This window comes from Panthera uncia, chromosome B1 (assembly GCF_023721935.1).
Source record: "Panthera uncia isolate 11264 chromosome B1, Puncia_PCG_1.0, whole genome shotgun sequence".
Classification (NCBI taxonomy): domain Eukaryota; kingdom Metazoa; phylum Chordata; class Mammalia; order Carnivora; family Felidae; genus Panthera; species Panthera uncia.
The window spans coordinates 83183973-83200285 of NC_064811.1; the positions used below are offsets into that span (position 1 = coordinate 83183973).

Genomic DNA, 16313 nt, shown 5'->3' on the forward strand with positions numbered 1-16313 from the left:
TTTGGCTCTCAACTTGTCTCTTTATCTCTTACACACTTTTAAATGAGATTTTTTTTAAAAAAGTTAAATCGACTTGTCTTTGAACTATGGTCTTATTTAATCTATGGTCTTTTTGTACTATAGATAACTTTTATGAAGCCTTTTTCCCCCCTGTTTATGATATCTACTAGTCTTTGCAGGCTGTGTTACTTTTATTATTTTTATGATCATATTTTCACTGTTAATATTATTTGCCATAATCTCTTCCCATAACTAAAAATTTGTATTGCTCATCTTTTCGTCTTGCTCGTGTTTCCCTTAGCTCTGTTTAGGCTTACTGTTTGCTTAATATTGTGTGGGCAAATTGTTCTTGAAATTCCCCTCCCTATCTTTTTTGCTACTTTTATTTTTCCTTCCAAGCTACAGTTGGGGTGATAAAATTGACATTCCAGTATTTCATGGCCTGAAAGAAAAGCAGAGAAGCAAAGTGTCCTTCACTAGAGGCTCTGGGTTATAGTCTCTAATGAGACCTGTTAAATGGTGTCTGCAAGGCCCGTCTCTTCTGCCCAAGGATGCACTTGGGTTCTTGTGGAATTTGGCTTTTCTGACTCACCCGTGGGCCCTGCTACCCACGGGTAGAGGGCCCTTGTAGAGTGGCCTTTCCTACCTCTGCAGACACCCTCTTGAATTGTTTCCAGATGGGGAAGAGATTCATAAGCACCCTGCTGGTTTTGGTGATGACTCAAGTTTCTTTATCAGTATTGATTATAGGATCAGGGAGAGGTTTAGGATTACTGCTGTCCCATCAGAACCTTCTAATTATTTCACCAGCATGAAATTTAACTTATGACACGTGATACAGTACCCTCTTATTTGGTTTCTGCTATTGAATTTATTTCTTTTTTAAAATTTTTATTTTGTTGGTATTCTGGGCATGGAAATTCTGTCACCTATCTTTATGCACTCATCTCTGCCTGAAAAAAAGATTTAAACACTGAGTGTAAATTCCCTCATATCTTCACAGAACAATCTGATTCCTTAGGCAGGGCTTATTTATTTTTTGCCTTCATTTAGGAGGTGAAGAAACAGTAGTTCAAAGGAGTTAAATACTGTGATCTAGGTAAATTTTGTGGTTACTGGCACAGCCGTGTCTCGTAGCCCAGCTCCCTGTAATCCTACAGAACATTATTTTCATCCCTCCATGAGATTTCTCTTTTATTTCAGTTGAGCATCCTGGTTCACTTTGGGACAATGAGTACAGCGAAGACTTGCACAAAGCATGAACTGTGTTTACATAAAGGATTAATTTAATCCTGTGTGATTATGATGGGGATAACAGGAATTATATTATTGGTCCTCTAATATGTTCCCTAAAGAGCACGTACCAAAAACTTGAGGTTAATAATATAATCTTCTGTTAGCATTTCAAACATAAGAAAATTAATACATTATTTTCTTTTTTTCCAGAAAATACAAAAGACATCCTACTGATACATGGAGAAGATGCTGAGGAATGGGCTCTGTACTTGAGGGAAGTTTTTTTACATGTTGTGAAAAGGGAAGCGGTCCTGTTATATCGCTTGGAGAATTACTCTTTTTGGGATTTGGAATTGCTGAGTTTAAACTCTTACAAATGTAAACTTTTGATCTTATCAAATAGCCTCCTTAAAGACCTAACTCCAAAGAAATGTCAGTTTCTCGAAAAGATACTTCATTCACCAGAAAGTGTGGTTACTCTGCTGTGTGGGGTGAAGAGTTCAGATCAGCTCTACAAATTATTAAATATCGTCAGAGGCAGATGGGAGATGTCTACCGAGCAGGAGCCCGAAGATTACATCGCTGTAATCGAGAGTATCATATTCAGAGGTAGTGTCGCCAAATCTCCTTTATATTTTTTTATAATTAAGAAATTTAAAGGGTTTTTTTTGAACCAATGGAAATCCGATATTAGGATACAAAAGAAAAAGAAAAATGAAAGTTAACTTTATTTATGTTGTATGTCTGTTACACTTTCCTCAAATGCCTGAAGGTTCTTAATTTTTAGCGACATTCCATATTTTTTTCACATTTTATTTTTTGAGAGACAGAGAGAGACAGAGTGTGAGCGGAGAGGGGCAGAGAGAGAGAGGGAGACACAGAATCCAAAGCAGGCTCCAGGCTCTGAGCTGTCAGCACCGAACCTGATGCAGGGCTCGAACCCATGAACTGGAAGATCATGACCTGATCTGAAGTTGGACGCTTCACCAACTGAGCCACCCAGGTGTCTCTTCCCACCTTTTTTTTTTTTTTTTTTTTTTTAGCTATATCCCAATCAAGTCTTATCAGTTGTTCTAAAATGGTTTATAAATATATTCCTTAGGGTAACCTGTATGCGATCATACTTGGTAGAATAAATATGGTATGCTATACTATATGTCAGTTTGGTTCTAGAAGCTGGTTTCTTATTTAACTGCTGACGCTTGAGTTAATATCTACCCTAGTACTGTTACCAGTAAGTAGCCGTCCAGGCCTTGAAGGTCTGCTTTAGAATTACAGATCTCCTGTTGTGCTGATAACTGTATGATATCTATTACTATGGTATGAAATACTATTTCTTTTATTAGTTTTAAATTTAAAATTTAGTTTTCATCACATAGCCACATGTTAAAAAGCAGAACACAAGGTTCCCCTCCATTAATTAATTACATTAATTACATAATTAATTACTATTCCATGTAATAGTCAAAACTGTGAAGCTGTCTAATGTTAAAGTTTGTCCCTCCCCCCTGTCTCTTCTGTCCCAGCCTGGGTGAGAGCTGGACGCGGTGCTGGGTCAGCTGCATTCCTGGTTTTCTCAAGGTGTGTTTTGCCTTTTGTCCCCAGTGTTGTAGCACTGGTTCCCTCTTGCACAGGGAAGAGGTGGGGTTCTTATTTTCTATTGATCATATCAAATATTAAGTGTTGCCTCTTCTTCTTGGGGCACATTTCCGGGTTGTTTGGAGTTCCCCTCATTCACTGGGACGTGTCACCTGCTGCTCCTTACTGAGACCAATGTGTCCTCTCTTCAAGCTCCTACTTGTGGTGGTCCACCCGCTGTGGTTTCTTGCTGTGATATCTATGGCTCCCTCATTGTCACTTTTGATGAAATCACTGATGTCCCCTCGCTGCCCTTTTCTACCTCTCCCGCTCTCTCTGCCCCTCCCCTGCTTGTGCTGTCTCTCTCTCTCTCTCTCTCTCTCTCTCTCTCAAAATAAACATTAATTTAAGGAAAACAAAATCCTCTTCCTATTTTCTACATTCCATCCTCTTCAAATCAGTAGTTTCTAAGCCTTGTTTTATAGTTAGCTATTGTTGCATAATAAATTACCCTAAGATTCAGCAACCTAAAACAGCAAATGATGATTGTGTCACAGTTTCTACAGTTAAGGAATCTAGATGCTGCTTAGCGGGGAGGTTGTGGATCGGGGTATCCTGTAAGGTTGCAGTCCAGCCGCCCGGAGCTAAGTCATCTGATGGTTCCACTGTCCACTGGGGGAAGATTTGTTTTCAACAGAAGCTTACATTGCTGGCTCGTTTGTTATTATTTTTTAAATCATCTTGTTGTATGAAAGTCACCCCTCAGAGATTCCTGAGGAAGGGCCCTTGGAGCAACGTTTCTGCAATCTTGCATGTTCAGAATTCTTGCATGTTTGTTTCTTGGAGTGTTGTTTGGCTGAGGACCATGTCGCTCATCTTTTTTTTTTTTTTAGCATTGCAGAGTTTAGAGAATTCTTATTTACCTGACTAAATAAGTAATTATTAATTTATATCTGAAGCCTAGAGATTTTCACTAGAATTTTATCCTAGTGCTGACTGTTCAGAACTATTTTACCCAGGGACATGGTTATTTTTGTTTTTGTTTTTGTTTTTTTTGTTTTGTTTTGTTTTGGTCTTTCACCCAAGATGGAGATTCAAGTGGTCTTGACTTATGCCTTTAAAAAAAATTTTTTTTAATGTTTATTCATTTTAGAGACAGAGAGACAGAGCCCAAGTGGGAGAGGGGCAAAGAGTGCCGGAGACAGAATCTGAAGCAGGCTGCAGGCTCTGAGCTGTCAGCACAGAGCCAGATGCAGGGTTCAAACCCACGAACCATGAGGTCATGACCTGAGCTGAAGTCAGACACCCAACCGACTGAGCCATCCAGGCACCCCTCTTGACTTACATCTTTAAATCTTTGCACTATTATGATATTATTTGCACTATTTTATTATTATTTTCTTTTTGGGGGATTCCTTTTATATGTATGTTGGGTTTACGTTATCTGTGTTGCACTCTACAATTTTTCTCTAATTCTTTTTCATTTATTATTAATATATATTTACTTAGTTTGTGTCTCCCACTTCAGTCTTTGCTACCTTCTTATGCTTTCAGGACTCTCTCTTCCCCTGTATTCCTCCAATTTCTCCTTCATTTTTATGGTGCTTTTACTTGTTTCCATTATGCCATTTGGTTGAGGACTGGAGGCTTATAATTCATCCCTTGTTCTTGTACTGCCAACCTCACCTTGCCACCTTGCATTTTTGCCTGATATAATTGCTTGAAAAAGGTGCTTGCTATACATTACTATGCATTGCTGTGCATTTAAAAAAAATCCATGGCGAGGTATTTGGCCACAATTTTTAGCTTCTTTTATGGTGACATATTTTTAGTGTGTGCTTCCCTGTATGCCACTGGTTTTCTGCCCCACCCACCCGCACTCCCCCACTCCCCACCCCTCTCTCTTGTTCTTGTGGTATCTTTATATAGATCCAGCGGGGTCCACTTTCACTTCTGCATCACCGAACTGAGTGAGTTTTACTTGGTGTAGCCAAAGGAGACAGGCAGTGTGGTCTTGTTGTTTGTTTTGTTCTGTTTCTCCCACATACGATGAAAGACTTCACTTCTCTGTTTCCACAGACACAGACTGCTTTTATGAATCTGTCTTTTCTGTACAATTCCTCACTTAGCCTCACTTTCTCTGCTTTTTCGGCATCGTACTGCTTCCACAGATGCTTCTACCTGACACTGCTGCATGATGGCCACAATATAAAGAGGCATGGCTCCTGTGGCCTTAAGGAAGGTTGTGTTCGTTAGCTCTTTTTGAAACCTGCAGCTTCTGGATTATTTCTTCAAGGTTTCTTTTCCTTATTTCCTCCTGCACACCCTTTCGCTCAGTCACCACTGATTTGGGAACCATCGCATTAATCTGGAGGTCTAGGATTTCACTGTTTCCCCATTTTTAATAAATAGGGTATTTGCATAATTGTTTTTCATTCTCTATGTTTTGGAATGATTTCCAGGACTAAAAAGGGGGAAATGTTGACTCGGCACGACAATTTTCAAATTGGCAGTCCTCAACTCTCTTATGATCTCTGTTGTTTTTTTTTTTTCTTCTTTTTTTAGTACTCCCCAGGTACATTGTGGTGGGGTTTTTTTTTTTGGTTGTAAAGGGAAAATGTTACAGTTGGAAATTATGGAAACAATGACAATGATGCACATAAAGTGCAAGTGATTTTATGCCCTGAGACAGAGGAGCACTAAAAATTGGTGGCAAAAATTTTGTGTGGTTCTGCACAGCCATCGTTTCCATTTCCTGGAAGAACTCAGGTTGTTTTGACCACTTAAATTACGATGTTACTGCTAGGTAAAAATATTGAAGAGTATCTTTTTGCCGTTTTACTTATTTTATTTTATGGTGAGTACCTTTGGGTGGCTATGTCAATGGTGTTCTGCTCTATCTTCAAATTACATTTCTATTGATATCTGATAGGGGAAAAGCTTACACTTTATGGACAACGCAGGACTGTTTTGAAGACACTCATTTTGAAGCTCTCGTTTCCCCATATTCAAGTTTTAGACTCTGATTTCTTAAAGTAACTTAGATGCACCTACCAAATGGAAAACACAAAAAGTTGTGTGGGAAAATACATTCCAAGATGATAAATTTGTCTGAACTACAAGCATGCAACCAGAATGTAGATCCATAAACAATTGCAAACCATGCATAAAAGAACTTTTATGTGTAGGTTGTGTCCTTTGACAAAACTGGTGATAAATGCTACGGTTTAGGCAGTAATAAATTTGTTTTCATACACAGTTTAACTGCTAAACTATTTTGTTCCATATTGCTGTTGGTGTTGAGTGTTGCTCTTTGTTCTTTGTTGTGATTACCTTTTACCTTTAGACTCTTTCAGGCCCTGCGGTTTGTTCCAATAGTTGAGCCCGTGCTCTCAAAGATTTATTTTATCATATTTTCATATAGTCTAGTTTCAAAAAATAGGTGAAATAAGATAAAGGTGTGGATTTCAATTTTTATTGTCCTTTTCCTACAACTCTCTGTCCCGTAGAGAAATAATACAAAGACAAAAGGAAATTTACTATTCAGAGACATGATAAAGAGAATAATAAAAAAGCCAGAAAGTCGTGGAAATAATTAAATGTTCTAATATATTCACATAAGGAAAAACCAGAGGAGATTTTATAAAACTTATTGAAAAAGAAGGATATTTTATAATTAATCAGGGCTCCAGAGAAAAGTTTTTAATATTAAAAAAGACGAAAAAAAGATATAGTAATTTATGGTTAATCTGAGTATTTTATTTCCTTTTAGGAATTAAGAAAGTTAAATTTCCTGTCTTCTTAATTCCCAGACTGCAAGTAATACAAACCAGTATGTGTTTTCTACATTTTTGTGTGTGATACAACCACTTTGACCATATTTCTTCCTTTATAGGTCTTCTATTTCTTTTTTAATTTTTTGATCTTTGCCTCATTTCCTCCATCTAGTCTTTCTACATATATAGGTTTCATATAGCATTGTTTATATAGAATATAAATTATGTAATCTCAAATTTACATAAGAAAAACTAACATTTTTGAGGGTCGCCTGGGTGGCTCAGACAGTCAAGATTCCGACTCTTGATTTTAGCTCAGGTCATGATCTCAGGGTTCATGAGATTGAGCCCTGCATTGGGCTATGTGCTGACAGCACAGAGCCTGCTTGGGATACTCTCTCTCTCTGTCTCTCTCTCTCTCTCTGCTTCTTCCCGACTCTCTCTCTCTCTCTTAAAAAAGAAAGTGTTTTGGTGTACCATCATGTACTTTATTATTTATAGATCTTCCTCTTAAAAAATCATTAGTAATTTCTGTGATCATGGCACATTTATTGGGTCTCTTTCCTCCCTTGCTCTTTGTTTATTATCGTGACATCTTTTGCCTTTGGACTCTTCCATGCCCTGCAGTTTGTTCTGATGGTTGAGTCAGTGTTCTCCAAGCTTTATTTTTATCATATTTTCATATACATATGAAAATGTATGTTTCCTACTTGTTTTGTTACTGAGAGTGAGATGGAAAAGGAAAGAAGCCTCTGTTCTTTTTGCTGCCACGGTAAAGAATTACAGAACAGTGAAACGAAAGTAAAGCAAAGTTTTATTAAAGTATATTCTAAGGGAGAAGGCCAATCAAGAGAGACAAAGACCCTGGAAACTCTGGGGTATGGGCTTATACTAACTTTTTCTTTGGGGTGGGTCCTAGGGTCATAACACTGGAGTGACAGGCCTGGATTATATAATTAGCCAACTAAGCATGTCTTTTTTGCAAGATGTATTCAAAATGCCTGCACAGGATAGGCAACGGCAACATTATTTTTATTCTAGAGACCCCGGTCGAGTAAGGACCAGGGGCTGCTTTGTGCACAAGTGCAACAAGCACAAGGAACTTAACTCTTCTGCTGGGATGCTGTAACTGTAAAGGGACTGCTAGATGGGTGCAGTGGGGTGTTCCCTGGGCAGTCCTCGGTTGGGGACATCTAAGGTCCATCCACCTTAGGTCGCTCATGCCTAGCTTCCTGCCTAACATTTCCTATTTCAATATTTCATGTTTATCTCACTTTCTTCATTGTCAAATGGTAGATGTAATAGCAGTGGGAAACCTGCTAATTCTTTCATGACGAACCTTCACATTTTAATTTTGTTATCATATTCCCAAACCAAGGATCTGATGTCTGGCTTCATTAAACCTAAAGAAGAAGCCTAAAATTAAGAATAGCAATGTTAACAGTGAAGTTACTGGAAAAACAAAATAAGAACAAGGGCAACCCACTAGAAACAAACTATGCAGAAGCATTTGTTTTTCTTTCCCCCCGTTTGAGCCACGTCCTGCTGTAAGAGCTCTGGTTCTCTGGTCAGTGAGGTCTCACGGCCCTTCAAACGAAGTCCATCCTTTTTTGCTGATCTTTCAGCTCTCTGAGGGCATGGCTCCAGCATAGACATCCAGACCACTTCTGCCCTTACTGTTGGTGTAGACACATGCTGTACACTAGGGTAATTGCATCACCTCCTGTTGATGCATCGCCTCCTAGTCCCACCTCCCTCCCATTGTTCTTATGCTGCCTTCTTTATCTGGCTCACCTCCCCACCCCCGTATTTTCAGTTGAAATCCCAGCGGTTCTTCAAGGTCAACTGAAAAGCTGCTTTATCAGTGAATTCATCTCAGATCCCTTCTGCTTGAAAAATATTTTCCTCATCTCTAATTCTATTAAAAATTTATCGTTTACTTATGACTCTCAATTCTTCGTAATTATTTTTGACAATTCCTTTTCGTCTCCTTCAAGTTTAAAAATGTAATGCTGGTAACTTTGTTTTTAAAACATTTCAGCTTTCTAAACAGCAACAACAACAACAACAACAACAGAAGAGTACAAATTTCGCTTTTTAAGTGCAGGTTTATAACTGTTTATTGGTACAGTTGGGCTTTTCTCTTTGATAATTATGAAAAGGTTTACTGCAGTATTCTTGCCAAGAATACATAACCTGAATCTAATCATGACGAAAATGTCAGACAAACTCAAACTAAAAGATTCCACAGAATAATTTTTTTGTACTCTTCAAAAATGCTAAGGTTAAGAAATTAATAGAGAAGATGGATTATTGCTCCAAATTAAAGGAATCTAAAGTTATATGAAAACTACACACAATGAATAATTTTGAATTGGATGCTAGACTAGGAAATTACTGGGACAATTGATGAAATGTGATTATCGACTGTGTATTAGTAGTGTTGTAGGATGTTCACTTCTCAGATGTTGAAATTATGTTGTGGTTACATAAAAGAATATCTCCTTTTTAAGGAAGAACACATTGAAGTAGGGGTAATATGGCAGGATGTCAATCGGCATATATACACACACAGATATATACGTACATATACGTACAGAAATACACACACACGTATAGGCGTATGCGTCTGTTTACACAGACATGTATCTGTGTATGTGTATGTGTGTATGATCATTGGTTAGTTACCCTGAGTTATTTACTATGCATATCTATAGTTCTAAGAAATGAACAAAAAGCGGAGTAAGCACATTCTTGTTCTATGTGCGGACACTTGTGCAGCTTTGAGAAGTGATGCTTTTTGGAAGACATAGTTCAGTGCATGGACTGTGAATTTAGACCTAATTATCCTGTGGTTGGCATCCACGGAGACTCTAAATGTCTATGTCATATGTAATGATACAGCATTCTCCTGCCATTCTTAACTGTGGGAAAGGAAGAATCATCTGGCATGAGGCATGAGAAGTCATGTTCACTCTGTATTGTTTATTAGTCTTATTTTTCCCTCTACTTTATCCCTTATGTCAAGTACCATGCCTTGTGTCTTATACTCTGGTTTGTTGTAAAAATTGCGTGGTTCAAAAACATTAGGTGATGACTAGGAATCATCAACTTACAATGAGTTTCTCCCCAAAATGTCCTGTATAAGCTAATGTTCAAAAGAGAAATTTATTTTTTTTCTGTTAAACAAATTTTAAATAGATATATTTCACACAGAAATCCTACTCCCTGCCTCTGAGCCCAGAATAATAGGTGTAGCAGAGAGCTGACTTAAGTAATAATACTTTCATCTGATATTATTATGTGGATTAAATTATTTAATACACAAAAAGAGCTTTAAAGAGTCTCTGCCAAAGAATCAGTGCTCAATAAATGGAAGCTGATTTTATTACTTTTTTTTCTATATATAAAATGAGAGGGAGGGAGGAAAGGTGGGAGGAAGGGTAGAGGTGAAATGTGGGAGAAGGAGGAGAGGGAAGGGAGGCTGCGAGTGGGGGAGAGAAGGAGGTTGGGACAGACAGGAGTGCTCTAGGATGATACATAAAGGGCAAGGTGTTCATGATTGGGCAAGAAGCAGAGATCAGAGTAGTGAATGGAAAACCCAAGGTTAAAAAGAATGGCAAGGAAAGAAGTGGGTCAGATACCAGGTAAACAGTAAACAATCTAGGAGGGGTTAAAGTTCAGGAAACAGAAAACAAGTGGAAATTGAGGAAGTAGGTTGAACTAGGAAGAGGAGCATTGATTTAAGTCACCAAGGCTAATAACAAAGAACAGCTTCATGTACCTCAGGATTTGCACCTACTCCTTTAGAGGGCCCAGGTTGATCAGCAGGTGAAGCCTGAGACCAAGCTCAGAAAAAAAACACCAGCATGGAGTGGGAAGGAGAAGTCCGGAGAGATGTGACATTTCTCTTTCTGGTAACTTCCATTTAGATAATTGGGTTTGTTTTTCTCACTAGCTAGATGTGGTAAATATGAAGGAAAGTATATACATGTTAAAAACAAATAGAAATCCCGTTTTCTGGTGGTTCTAGTTGTTCGTTTTTATAATTTGATGGGTTTGGGCTTTCTCTAATAAAGTGAATGAAATAAAACTACTCTTAGTTTTTTTTTAATTTTTTTTTAATGTTTTATTTATTTTTGAGACAGAGAGAGACAGAGCATGAATGGGGGAGGGTCAGAGAGAGAGGGACACACAGAAACTGAAGCAGGCTCCAGGCTCTGAGCTGTCAGCACAGAGCCTGACCCGGGGCTTGAACTCACGGACTGCGAGATCATGACCTGAGCCGAAGTCGGTCGCTTAACCAACTGAGCCACCCAGGTGCCCCTACTCTTAGTTTATTAAATGTTTGTAATTTTCAAAGTTGAAATATTTTTTAAGAGTAAAGGGGACTCACGAATGGTAAATTAAATTTGCTAGTTTTATGAAGTAATGGAAGTCTTCCTGTATTGTTACACGAAGTAAGTATAGGAAGCCTTCCTACACTGTTCCAACTTTATATAATAGCAAGAAGAATGAACACAAATCATTATTCCCTATGTGAGTCTCTATCCATCTCAATCAGACTATTCAAGGAGTGGGAAGGGGGCTTGCCAGAATTTCTAATACCTGGCACAATGCTAGTCCTACTGAATGAATTACAGCTCTGGGAGTGTGTTGTGAAAACAGAGAGCAGAGGTTTTGGGAATAAATATCAAATGAGTTCTTCTGTGGCTGGTGTACCCTGAACTTTAAGAACCACTGATCTGGACCAATTTTCTCATGAATATAATCTCAGTAGATGGATAACAAGACACTGCTCAAAGAGTTAGAAATAGTGGCATTATGTGTTTTAAATCGGTATCTCTCCTTTGTTGTTTGAAAGTTTCCAAATTTTCTTTTAGAAAAGGAACTCATTTATGTTGATTTTATAAATGTGTACACAATTATGATTTACCTCATTACTCTAGAAAGTAATGTTTGCTTTGAATCACGACTGCGGATCATTTTTACTGGTATGAAAAAATTATTTTTGAAATTCTTTTCTTGTACCCTAAGGTGCATACATAGCATAGTATGTATGTATAAGCATTTTATAGAGAAATTTAAAAATCACACACCTGCAGGCTCACCTTCATCTGAAGATATAGAATGTTACCAACTCCCTTGAACTCTCTGGAGACCCCTCCCCTATCATCTTTTCTCTTTCCCCATTTTCTTAGATAACCACCATTCTGTACTTTCCTTTTATAGTTTTTGTTTTGGTTAGTTTATAATTTTACCGCATATGTATTTATCTGTGAAGTATATTATCTGTATATATTTTGGGTTTTTACTTTATACTAATGAAAACATATTATATTAACTCTTTTCTGACTCAGTATTATGTTTTTTGAGACCTATCCATGTTGATGTATATATAGTTCAGTTACTTCCATTGCCCCATAATTAGAATGCACCCCATTTTATCTATCAGCCTTACTATTCATGTAAATGGTAACTAGTTGGGGCACCTGAGTGCTTTAGTCGGTTAAGCATCCAACTCTTGATTTCGGTTCAGGTCGTGGTTTCACAGGTCTGTGAGATCAAGCCCCTCATCGGGCTCTGTGCTGACAATTCAGAGCCTGCTTGGGATTCTCTTTCTCTCTGTCCCTGTGTGCACGCTCTGTCTCTCAAAATAAATAAACTTAAAAAAAAATTGTAACTATTTACAGAGCTTTTTGGTTTTGTCTTTAATTGATGCAGTTGCAATCCTGGTGCACTGTGTTAGTTTGGGGACATCTGTCTGGGAAGAGCATTGCTGGGTCACAGGATCTGTGCATATAATAGTTAATGTAAATTGTCTTTCCAGGACTATTGTACCAGTTTACTTGATAGAAATATAAGAGCTCCCAGTGCTTCCATTCTTTCCAATACTTGGTACTTCCTGAATTTTTATTTTTGCAATATAGTGAGTGTGAAAGTATATTTTATTATATATTTAATTTATACTTTCTTGATTATTAATGGGCATTTTTCTTATATTTACATATTTATGTTTTTCATATAATCAGTGTCCAATTTTGTTTTAGGAGGTGCTTCCTTGTGTCTTTTTACCCACCTTTTTTTTTCTTTGTAAAAATGCTTTATATGATACTTTAAGACATATTTGTTATATATTTTACATATATCTTCTCAAAGTTTGAGTTCGGGGCTTCAATTTTTAACTTAGTTTTTAACAGTTGTGATAAACATGCTCTTAATATAGTTAAGTGTGTAAATATTTTTTTTAGCTTACTATTTATTATATCCTGTCTAAGAAATCTTTGCTTCTCTTAGGTCATAGAAATATCTTCTAAAAATTTGAACCTTTTGACTTTCTCGTTAAAGTCTAACATCCATCTGGAATTAATTCTGTATGTAGTATGAGGCTGGCCTCCAAATTATGTTTTCCATTGTGAATTACCTGTTCTTTGAATGTTTCAGCTGAATATATTTAAGAGTTTTGGATCCACTCAGGTTTTCTATTTGAGTCACTTTTGTTGTTTTATTTCTCTAGGAATTTGCTGATTTCATTTGTTTTCACATTTCTCTGTTTAAAATTGCTTATACCATTCCTTTATTTTTTATATCTACTCTATATGAAATTGCATTTTTTTTTTAATTTTTAAGATCATTTGTCTTATTTTTTAAATATCAATTGAGCTTATCAGTTATTCAGTGTCTTTTGTCCTTTCAAAAGACAACCTTTACATTAAATTATTTTTCTATTGTATATTTTTCTATTTTTGTTATTTTCGTATTCCATTTGATATTTATTTTCTTCTGCTTTTTTTTGAATTTTATAAATGCTTAGCTCATGGGCATGGAACCTTTCTGTTTTTCCTTTTTACAATAAACATTTCAGGCTATAATTTCTCCAACAGGTTCTTACAACTCTTTTCAATATTATTCAGTTCTACCTATTTTCTAATTCTATTTTGATTTCTTCTTCAGAAGTATAGGCTTTAATTTATCTTTTTGGTGTTGATTTCTAAATTTTGTTGTATGGTCAGAGAATGCAGTCTATATTAGTCAGGTAGTTTGAAATTTATTAAGGTCTATTTATGGCCTACTTTTTGACTGATTTTTAAAATATGCCACATGTGCTTGAAAAGAACACTTATCTCTATATTTGGTGTGCAAGGTAATTTCTGGCCATTGGATTAAGCTTGTTATTTGTACAGTATGTCTTTTTAAATTCTTTTATTTTGAGTTGTCTTTATATCTTTGCTCTGTCTTTATAGATTAGGTGTATATTTTATAAATAGTACATAGCTGGATTTTTTAAATTCAGTCTTAGCTTCTTAATCTTTTAATGTATAATTTAATTTATATATATTATGATACCTGATGTATGTGAATTTAATTCTGTCATTTATTGTTTTTTATGTGTTCCAGTTTTTAATGTTTCTCTTTTCCTTAATCTTTTTTTTGCCTTCTTTTAGCTTGAGTCCTTCCCCATTCCATTGGCTTGCTACTTTAGTCTTTCAGTGATATCCTAGAAATTTTAAGATGTTTACTTAAACTAGATTTAAATTATTATTAATAATTATCTGTAATTATTAACTATTATCTTTAATTGTTATATTTCCTTCGTACTGAAAAATTAAAAGGCCTTTAGTAATGCTTTAATCATCTCTTTTTCACCTTTACAGGATGATGATTCTTTTTCCACATTTTATATTTATAGAATCAATGCTTGTTTAACTTAAGCCACATATTTACAGTTCTCTTTGAATACTGTTGTTTCTTGCATCTCAAACTCTCTTCCTGGGATCATTTTTTTTCCCTCAGGAAGTATATCTTTAAAGATTTTCTTTAGCGATCTCTTTTGGTAATAAATAAATTAAATCTCGATTTCAGTTTGTGCAAACTATCATTATTTGCATCATAATTGGAGATAGCCTCAGGGGATATAAGAGTTGTTTTTTCTCAGTTCTTAAAAACATTCTTCTCTTCTCACATCCGTGTTGCTGTTTAGAAGTTTGTTATATCATATCCATTCTTCATTCTTCTGTAGGCAGTCTATTTTTTTTCATTAACAACTATTAATATCTTCTCATTGTATCTGAGTTTCTTAGTTTATAATGATGTGCCCTAGATATTTAATAATTGTATTTATCCTGTATGTAATTGAGCTTCTTAGATCTGAAATTCCATGTCTTTCCATAATCTGGAAAATGTTCAGCCGTTAAGAGTTTTTAAGATCGTTCCTGTCTCCATTCTTTCATTGTCTCCTGGGACCCTAATGAAGCACATGTGCAGCTTTCTTGTGCTGTGTGTCTCTTAATCACCCAGCCACATCTGTCTTCCCTCTGTCCATCTTGCTTCATTTTACTTAGTTTCTTCAGATTTGTCTTTTGGATATCAAATATCTCAGCCATTTCTCATCTGCCTTTGAAATTTCTCATAATTTTCTAAATTCAGTTATTACATGCCATTACATATTTTATCTCTAAGAGTTCCATTTGGGTGTTTTATCAAAGCCTAGCCCATCCTAATAATCTTTGGTTTCACCACAGCCTCATTTTCTTTTTTTATTTCTTCCACTATATTAACACTTATTTATATTCTTTTCCTGGAAATAGTAATATGTGGATTGCTGGCCTGGTTCTCTAATACCATTTAAGTAATTTTTTTTTCATTGTAATTGATGTAACATGCAACTTTATCTATGGAAATCCTTTGAGGCCTGATTTTAATGTATTTTGCTAAAGAAAGGATTTAGGTCTCTTTCTGCCAGGAACTTGAATTTCCACCTGGGACCACTTTAAACCAAATTTTTGGCTTGCAGGTTTTTTGGCAGTTTTTTGGGTAGAATCTATCCAGATCCTAAACCTATGTGAATGCTTATAGCTTGGGAAATCTTAAGAAGCAGTCTTTCTGCATTTTAATTCCACCCTGAGCCAAGGCTGAGAAAGAAAATTTCCTTTTGCAGGTTTTCGTGCCCCAGTTTATAAAGAGATTTCTGGTCTGATCTCTCACTCTGTTCATGCCCTGACTTTTTCTCCCCTTCAGTGAGTATGGAGCTCCTTAAAACCCAGCAGTACTAGGGATCAGCAGAAAAACTCAGAGCAAATATGGGTTCCAATGTATTCCTTTAACACCATGAATTTTTATCTCTTTACTATTTGGCCCCTGGATATTTTCTTACTTTACCTTCAGTCATTCATGAATGAAAGATTATTGTTGTTATTAATATTATTTTGGGGTATTTTAGGTTTGATGTATAGAGATGGGTACTTGTGAATTTCTAGTTTGTTACATTTCTGTAAACAGCTTACTAGAAATACTTATTATATTTTGAAACAAGAATTGTTATCACTTACGAGTATAACAAGGACTGTGAACAATTAGAAATTTCAGCTAATATAACATTTCTGACATGCATCTTGAGAAGTGGCCTCCAGAGGACTTTGAACCAAGTAGCCAAAATGGCCTTTTCTCTGTTTTACCTCTAGATGTTTTATTTTCATTGTCACAGTCCACTCACAAATTAAAAATCCATAAAGCCTCAGTAGATTGTTGGCGTAAAATTTGTACACATTTCAGTTTGAGAGGGAAAATGTTTTTAAGGGAATCTAAAATGCCAGAAATAAAAATTCTTTTAAAAACTTCCAATGAAATAGGAAGTTATACTTAAACATATATAAGGAAGGGATTTCTTAGAAATAATTGAGATTTAATCAATACTTCAAAATAAGCCAATTATGGTTCTTTAAC

The 16313-nt window shown here is 36.1% G+C and overlaps 1 protein-coding gene across 4 annotated transcripts in view; it reads left to right on the forward strand.

The window, feature by feature from the left end:
- Window positions 1-16313, forward strand: part of BANK1 (B cell scaffold protein with ankyrin repeats 1) — a 319777-nt gene that overhangs the window by 32905 nt on the left and 270559 nt on the right. For all 4 annotated transcript variants that reach the window (XM_049632137.1, XM_049632139.1, XM_049632136.1 and 1 more), the window contains exon 2: window positions 1447-1845. In XM_049632137.1, coding sequence (XP_049488094.1) covers window positions 1447-1845 — 399 coding nt within the window. The remainder of the gene's footprint in view (window positions 1-1446; window positions 1846-16313) is intronic.